The 7,982-nt window shown below is 34.7% G+C and overlaps 2 protein-coding genes across 3 annotated transcripts; one reads left to right on the forward strand and one right to left on the reverse strand.

Annotated features, from left to right (window-relative positions):
• Window positions 1–448: 448 nt before the first annotated feature.
• Window positions 449–3,529, forward strand: LOC107940101 (deSI-like protein At4g17486). The gene is made up of 3 exons (XM_016873526.2): window positions 449–729; window positions 2,400–2,653; window positions 2,724–3,529. The coding sequence occupies exons 2-3, from the start codon at window positions 2,446–2,448 to the stop codon at window positions 3,233–3,235; spliced, it is 720 nt and encodes a 239-aa protein (XP_016729015.1). The 5' UTR covers window positions 449–729; window positions 2,400–2,445; the 3' UTR covers window positions 3,236–3,529.
• Window positions 3,505–7,620, reverse strand: LOC107940102 (lysophospholipid acyltransferase LPEAT1). 2 transcript variants are annotated; one of them, XM_041094897.1, is made up of 9 exons: window positions 6,708–7,620; window positions 6,504–6,617; window positions 6,319–6,356; window positions 5,482–5,546; window positions 5,329–5,397; window positions 5,086–5,219; window positions 4,661–4,801; window positions 4,275–4,338; window positions 3,505–3,803 (listed from the first exon to the last, which is right to left on the reverse strand). In XM_041094897.1, exons 1-9 carry the CDS (start codon window positions 7,215–7,217, stop codon window positions 3,781–3,783), a joined length of 1,158 nt encoding a protein of 385 aa, XP_040950831.1. In that variant the 5' UTR covers window positions 7,218–7,620; the 3' UTR covers window positions 3,505–3,780. The 2 variants fall into 2 exon arrangements, with proteins under 2 accessions (XP_040950831.1, XP_040950830.1); XM_041094896.1 differs by having other exon boundaries at window positions 3,505–4,338.
• Between the last annotated feature and the right edge of the window lie 362 nt (window positions 7,621–7,982).

Consider the following 7,982-nt stretch of genomic DNA (forward strand, 5'->3'; position numbering starts at 1 on the left):
CATTTACGCAAATCGAAAGCTCTCTTTTCCCTTCTCTTTTATAGTTTAATTTTTTTTTTCAAGAAACAACTTTGAACGCCACGAATCTGTGAACCAAAATTTAAACATCTTTTTTCTCCAATCTTTAACAGTGATCATCAAACCAACTTGAATCTAATGTATGTTCTTCTACTTGTCAATGGGTATCGACCCACCTTATTGATCATCAAGTCATTGCCTGAAATCCATTAGTCGGACTTTTTCTTAAAAAAAAATACTTAAAACCCAATAACTTAGGTAAAAACTGTTGAATAGTTTGGGGACTTAAATAAAAACTTTCAAATAGGTCAGTGTCTATTTTTTAACATTTTAAAGTTAAATGACTAAAATATAAATTTACTAATAATTTAGTGAACTTAGATTGAATTTACCCTAAAATAGAAAAGAAAAAAGAAAAAAATAAACACAGAAAAAATTTAAAAAAGAATGAAGAAAGAAATAATATATCTGGCTTTGGCCCCTTCGTCTACTTCTTAATAATGCTTAAAAAAAAGCTTCCAGTTTTGAATATATGCTCTCCAAGCTTAACATTTCGTCTTTTTGTGAACAATCTTTCTTCTTCTTTTGATTTTTTCACCCTAAAAAAAATTTGAAGCCTTCTGTTCAATGCAAGCTCGCTTCGATTCTTTAATGGCGAGTTTTCTCTTCATTGGGTCACTGCTTAATGGCCTTTTTTTCTTCTCTAAATCTGTAAGCTCTCTTCCTCTCTCATTTCCCATTCTTTTTCTTTTCCTTTAAAAAAAGATGCATTTTTCTTTATGGGATTATTGATTAAAATTCTGGGTTTAAATCTGTTTGATCTAGTAACACTGTTAATATTTTTGTTTAATTTAATTTCTTTTTTTTCTCAACATTTTTAGTAGATCTGAAGTGAAAATCCTTCTTTATATGCAATTGATTCTTTTTAATTATTATGTTGAAAAGATTAGTGTTTTTGTGAAATGAATTTGTAGAATGTAGGACTTGATAGTTAAATTTACTGCAACAAAAAAAAAAAAAGAGTTGCCATTTTTGTTTAGATTATGGATCATGCTTTATTGGGCTTCTTTGTTCTTCCCCCCCCCCCTTAATCTCCATTATCATTATCTGTGTGTTAGTATGATGGATTTTATTAGGTTAAAATGTGCCTATAATCCCTGTCTCTTCAAAAATTTGGAATTTAAAATCTTTACTTTTCAGATTTTAAAATTCAAATCTAATTGTTAAGTTGTTAAATTTTTTTTTAACTACTCACTTGGTAGCCATGTGAAACTGAATTTTGAAATCTGAACCTAAAAATACAAGTACAAGGACTAAATTTCTAATTTTTGAAAAGTACAGGGACTATAGGCATGTTTTAACCATTTTTTTATTTATATTTTAGTTTGGTTTTGACTACTTAAATGATTGGAATTTAGGGTTGTTGGTGTTCATTATCTTTTAAATTTGTATAAATATATTTTGTAAAATTAATTTAATACATTGATGATAAAGAATTAAAGATAGTTGCTAACCATTATGGAAGTCTAGTGAAATTAATCTTTTTTTTTTATATCATATGACTTGTTCAATTCCTTCCTTGTAGATCAAAATCGGTAAAAATCCCATGGAGACCCCTATATTAAGTGTCAGATTATATTTTGGTCCCTCTACTTAAAAATGGGCAAATTAATTATTGTATGTTAGATCAAAGAGCAAACTGGTCCTTCTTGTTAAAATTTTCATCCAGTTTTACTGTTAAAAACTGGCATGACTAACAGAATAATCAAATAGTGACAAGTGGTGTATCATGCATACCTCATGCCGACGTACATAAACCAATTTTTAACCGAAGAAATGGATGTAATTTTTAACAAAAGGATCAATTTACTCTTTGATTTAACATAAAATGATAAATTTGCCCATTTTTTGAGTAGAGGGAGCGAAATGCAATCCGAACTCCTAGTATAAAGACCTCCATGGTACTTTTACCAGCAAAATCCATACCTTCGAACTCTTGAGAGGATAAATAAACCCTTAGGCAATGAGTTTTTTTTCGGTGTTTCAAACCGTTCCGATCCTTGATATTTGTTGTTGAATGAGGGATTTCATATGCAACTTTTTTTTTTAAGGCTGAGAGTTTGAGACCTCCATTGTATTGTTATGGTGCCTTCACTCAATGAGTTGTCTTAGGTGAAAAAATACTTTTTCGAAGATGGTATTTGTTGCAATCTTCATTACGAGGACGATGAACGTGTTCAAATGCCAACACGGAATGATTGTGGTTGCTATAATCGGTTGCTATGTTTTTGGTACCCATTGTTGTCTTGTTTTGTTTCTGTGATGATTATGAGATAGTTTTACTTCGAATTATATAGCTAATATCGGGTAATTTACTCCAGGTTGTATAAGCATTAATCGGAGTCTGGTTTTGTCTCTGAAGAATATATGGATTTCGAGAAAAAGAAGAGATGGAAACTGGTGGTGCCACGTATTTTGAAAATCAAATCAGCATCTCGTTGTTTTTTCCAAAAGGTGAAACCAACTAATTTCAATCCGGGCTGTGCACCAGTGTTTCTCAACGTCTATGACTTAACCCCTATGAATGGCTACTTTTATTGGGCAGGCCTCGGTATCTTTCATTCCGGTGTGGAAGGTAAGCTTTGTTTCTGTCCAATGCAAGCTGGTTTAGCTTTCTCTGATATCCAAACTGGATTCTTGTACAGTTCACGGTGTGGAGTATGCATTTGGAGCTCATGACTACCCAACAAGTGGTGTTTTCGAGGTCGAACCACGACAGTGCCCGGGTTTCCAGTTCCGAAAATCAATATTCATTGGGACAACATCGTTGGATCCTATCAAAGTACGGGAATTCATGGAGCGTAATTCGACAAGGTATCATGGAGATACGTATCACTTGATCGTCAAGAACTGCAACCATTTCTGTAAGGATATTTGTCACAGGTTGACAGGGAAACACATTCCGAAATGGGTAAATCGGCTTGCAAGAATAGGTTCAATGTGCAGTTGCATTCTTCCCGAAGCCCTTAAGACTTCAGTCGTGCGGCACGATCCGAATTATCAACCTTTCGATAGTGAGAAAAGGAGGCTGAGATGCGCATTTAGTTGCCTATCTTCGGTTTCCATGCGGCAAAAGTCCTCGTTACTCCTACAATCACCCTTAAGAGGCTGCTTTCCACCTTGGGATTCGAAGAAATCGAACAATGTGTCATGTTGAAAAGGTAAGACAACCAATCGGGTTTTAACATTCATCTGCAATTTGAGATTTTCTTTCGGTGTTTGTCGTCTTAATTGTGGGATGTATGTTCTCATGTATGTAACACTAATGTGGTGTTAAAATCTTGTTTCAAAGTGTTCTTTTGGTCTCTAAGACAATGTAATTGATTTAATTCGTTGATTCGGGTGAAAGATAAAAGGGGAAGGACGATATGTATCGGCTCGAATTGGTGGTCGGAAACTTGCTGAGCCATAGAATCAACAAAAGTGTTAAGCAATGAATGGATTTCTCTAATATGGTATTGGCAGGACAATGTTAATAATGATACAAACGTTTCTGATACATTGATCTCGTAGCATCATGCCTACCTGAAAATCATACAAGTAATGTTATATGTTGTGGATATAACGCCCAAAGACCAGAATAACACAGTTGACAGTTGATTCAAACCGATGAAAGCCCCCATTGACTTATAAAAATCTCAGCTCCTCGACTGCAAAGGTGATTAAATGACGAAACACTATAGCTTCCTCTACTGACCATAATTAACTCCCTGGATCTATAGCAGCTGAAAATGAATAGACATCAAAGTTCAAAGACATGATTTAAAGAGATGCATGCATGCATGCATACATGCATACATATTAAGACAAATGTAAAAAGAGTGGCATGCATGCATACATATTAAGAAAAAATGTAAAAAAGTGGCATGCATGCATACATACATATATACACACACATGCACATAGATACGTGCATATTAAGACAAAAATGTAAAAGAGTAGCATTTCAGTTCTTTTAAGGAAATTTGAATCTGTATTTATAATCTTTATCTAATGGCAACAAGTACCAAGAATAAAGTTTACAATACAACAGCAAATGGCGACGAGAAACAAACCCTACGGTTTAGTCAGTGCGTTCATGGAAAATACCGGTGCAAACTAAGGAACTTAACTGAGACTCGATATTTGTTTGGGAGCAAGGCCAAGAAATTATCAATCGTCTTTCTGATGCAAAACACTAGGCAGGCGATTATTACCATTGAGAGCAGCATGATATATTCGCTTCTCGGCCAGTCCTATATCTGACATTATCAAATTACCCTGCAACCACAAAATTAAACTGAGAGTTAAAGACTGGCATCAACATGAATGACGATTCGACTAATTGTGTGCCATGTTACCATAAGATTTTATGGTCATTTTACTGCATATCGGTGACTACACGGCACAAGAAATATCAAATGTGGCTCAACGGGCTTACATCCATCATTAGTTGGTTAAGATAGATATTTTCTCAAGGGTCAGTTTAGCTTTAATGGTAACTGTGCAGAGTGATGGTAAGAGAAGTATCTAAGAGCGCCAACAATCAATCAATATGACTAAATATTTGATGATCCGATAAGACGGTTCGATATATGCATACCTCAGTTGCCATCAATCTTCGGACATTATTGGCATATAGTTTCGGATCGTCCTTCTCTTGCTGTGAGGGGTAGTAGGTTGGTAAGTGCATCACTTCCATGTGATTTACGAATTGGCATAGAAGAAAAACAACATGACGCACCTACGGAGAACAATACAGAACATTAGCAGCAGCATGGAAAAAACTGGTAAAGTTATTATGATTTCATTGTTTTCTTGCATGAAGAAATAAATCATGCTATATATTGTCCCTGTAATCTTCCATCTTAATAACAATTTCAATGTATTACATAGCTACTTAATCAAAGGAACAAATAAATTTTGCTCTATTTTAGTAAAATAGAGGGATGAAATTCACAATTAGACCAATAGATTTATTATCAAAATTTATAAAATCTATATTGAATTTGCTCGAGAAATACTCACCCCTGTTATTGAATCCCAGGCTGGACTAAATCGTTGGTATGGATACCTTAATATAACAGGCACCACAGGTGCTCCGGCCAAAAACGCACCGGTCTTGAACGAGAGAAGGTAATCCCCATTGGTTGTAGTTCCTTCTGTTGTCAAAAGAAATACAAATCAAACAACTAGGAAATATCAGCTACGGTCATACATAAATACGTACATACATACAAATGTACATAGCAGATCAAAACGACAGTTAACCTGGAAAGAGCAACATCATTGGAGCAGATCCATTACGATGAGCTTCACGAACTCTGTCAGTCACAACACCTGAAAGAAATACCGTTTATGCATTGTACTTTAGATCAATAGTATGTGACGAAGAGCACGTTTCAAGGTTGATATTTGTTCTACCTGCAACACCTTTGAAGTCTGAGGATTTTGATTCTCGCTGGACGTAGACACAACCAAGGCATTTACTGTAACAAACAAGCCAAAATATCATTCACAATTCTAACAGAACCAAATAAATAGGTAACCGTCAAAAAAAAAATTTGCAAGAATGCAACTCTTTCCGAAACAAAGACATGTATTCGGATAATAACCATAAAAGACTAAATTGTAACAGAGTTAACATTTAATCTCTATACTATTAAAAATGATCAAATAAGGAGGGGATCAAATTAGTCCCTCTACTACTAAATGCATCAATTTAATCTCTATATTATTAAAATAATCAAATAAGGCTAAATTGTAACAGAGTTAACATTTATTGTTAAGAAATGACATGAAATTTTTTTTTTCCATTTGCAGTTCAACTCCAAACAAAAGATTCCATTTGTAAATCCATAAAAAAACTTTCAAAATATTAACTTTGTTAATAGCAAATGACATTTTTAAAACATTAAATATTATCTGTTGAAATTTGAATTTATTTGATTCTTTTTAATAGTATGGGACTAATTTGATCCAATCCCTATAATAGAGAGATCTGCCAGGTACATTCACCTAAGGTATTGTATTCTCGAGGTGTCTCTGCTCGGTTTTAGCCCTAAGATTTTGCTGAACGGGGTGACTCACATGGTCACGCCGAGAGCTTAGCAAGTTCACATGACCATGCCGAGAGCCAAAAGTAGCTCAAGTGGTACCTAGACACCACGAGAATATAATACCTGACATATTGAGAGGGTCTCCAACCCCTCAGCAAATTCGATAATGAAAAAAACGACTACAACCGAATCACAAACTCACCTGATGAGACCAACTAGAGGAATTTTAGCCACAGATCTCTTCAGAAATAAAATCCAAGGGTTCCAATTGAAAAACAAACAAACAAATAAACCAGAAACAAATCAGTTTAAAGCAGCAAAATTTAAATTTTAACTTTTTATAACATAATCAAAACTATAAAAGAATGACTGATAAGTTAAACAAACCTTAGCAACAAAGCTTGGAAAAGAAGAGGACATATGATATAAGATATCTAAATATGAAACATGATTAGATACAATTGCCCCAGGTTTTTCTTGCTCTTCTAATTGATGGGTACCCTATAAAAAATCACACAAAAAATCATTAAAAATTTGAAGTTTTTTGCATTTAAATCCTCCTTAAAGCTATCAAATTGAACTTGGTATTACCTCAGTTTTTGAGTTCTCTTTGGTATTAGCTGAATCTTTATGAGTTTCAGTAATCCAATAAAATCCTACCACAAATAGCAAAGACCTAGAGAGAAACCGGCCCGACCGGACAATCACGGCCCGCCGCCACCCACCCAAGTGAGCATAACCCTCTTCTTCCTCCTCCTGGTTCGGGGCAGAGAACATAGTACAAATTCTACAAATCATATAATAAACAACCACAAGGGACATCCCAAAAACGATTCGAAGGGGAAGCAACGTAACGAGGGAGATCCCAAGCATGATTTTCTCCTTCAATGGGAGCTCTCCACGTCCCATGGTACCGTACACGTCGTTACGAACGTAAGCAGCGAATTTCTTCTCGAGCTCGTGGATGTTGGCGGCGGCGGTGGATGAGGAGTCGGGTTTGAGTAAGGGGCGGTCGTCTTTGGAGGAAGTATCGTCATGGGTCGGATCGGGTTGTTGAATCTTCGCCGGTTTCGAATCCAAGTCCTTGAGTTCGGATTCCATGCTGCTTTCAAAAAAAAAAAAGGTACAAATTCGGATCAAATTTTGTGCAAGGAAATTTGGGTTTTGACTATTTGAAGAGATAATCAATGGGTTGGATTTGGAATTTGGATTTGACTAGGGAAGTGAAGTGGATTAAAAGAGAGTTTATGAATGGAAAGGAGAGGTTTATTTGGATCTGAGGAAATAGCCATGGATTCTGTTTTTTTTTTTTTTCCAAACACTAAATTTTCGCTATATTCTATCCTAAACCAAGGTTTATGACTGCGGGAAATGGCGAATCAAATGCCCACAAAATAATGCATTTTTTTTTCTCAATATAAAAATATGAAAGAATTCGAGTTCATGAAGGTTCCCCATCTTGGGTTGGTGAGACTAGAGAATGAGCCGGTTCATCAGTTCGATTAGGGTAAATTACATCGAAGCTAAGTAAACTATTAGTAAGTTTAAGTTTTGGTCATTTAATTTTAAAAAGTTATGAAATAGTTATTGAACTGTTAAAAAATTTTCATTTAAGTCATTACGTTGCTAAAATCATCAGTGTATATCATTCTCTATTTGCATCGTCTATACCAATTAAAACCTCTTCTTTCCCTTCACTTCTACAACTTAAATTCTTTTCATAAAATAACTTTAAACATCATGAATGTACGAATCAAAATTCAAACAACTTTCTTTTTTTATCTCTAACATTAACTGTCAGATCAACATTAATCAAAGGTATGTTCTTTCACGAGTACTAATACACCAATCGTACTTTTTTTTAAA

This window comes from Gossypium hirsutum, chromosome D06 (assembly GCF_007990345.1).
Source record: "Gossypium hirsutum isolate 1008001.06 chromosome D06, Gossypium_hirsutum_v2.1, whole genome shotgun sequence".
Taxonomy (NCBI): Eukaryota; Viridiplantae; Streptophyta; class Magnoliopsida; order Malvales; family Malvaceae; genus Gossypium; species Gossypium hirsutum.

Excerpts from the sequence above, each read along its gene's own strand:
- LOC107940101 (XM_016873526.2), top strand. The coding sequence starts at position 2,446 with ATGGATTTCGAGAAAAAGAAGAGATGGAAACTGGTGGTGCCACGTATT. Across the intron at positions 2,654-2,723 it reads CTTTCATTCCGGTGTGGAAG|TTCACGGTGTGGAGTATGCA; the intron begins GTAAGCTTTGTT and ends ATTCTTGTACAG.
- LOC107940102 (XM_041094896.1), bottom strand. The coding sequence starts at position 7,217 with ATGGAATCCGAACTCAAGGACTTGGATTCGAAACCGGCGAAGATTCAA. Across the intron at positions 5,220-5,328 it reads AATGATGTTGCTCTTTCCAG|AAGGAACTACAACCAATGGG; the intron begins GTTAACTGTCGT and ends TTTTGACAACAG. Across the intron at positions 4,339-4,660 it reads GAAGATTGATGGCAACTGAG|GGTAATTTGATAATGTCAGA; the intron begins GTATGCATATAT and ends TTGTGGTTGCAG.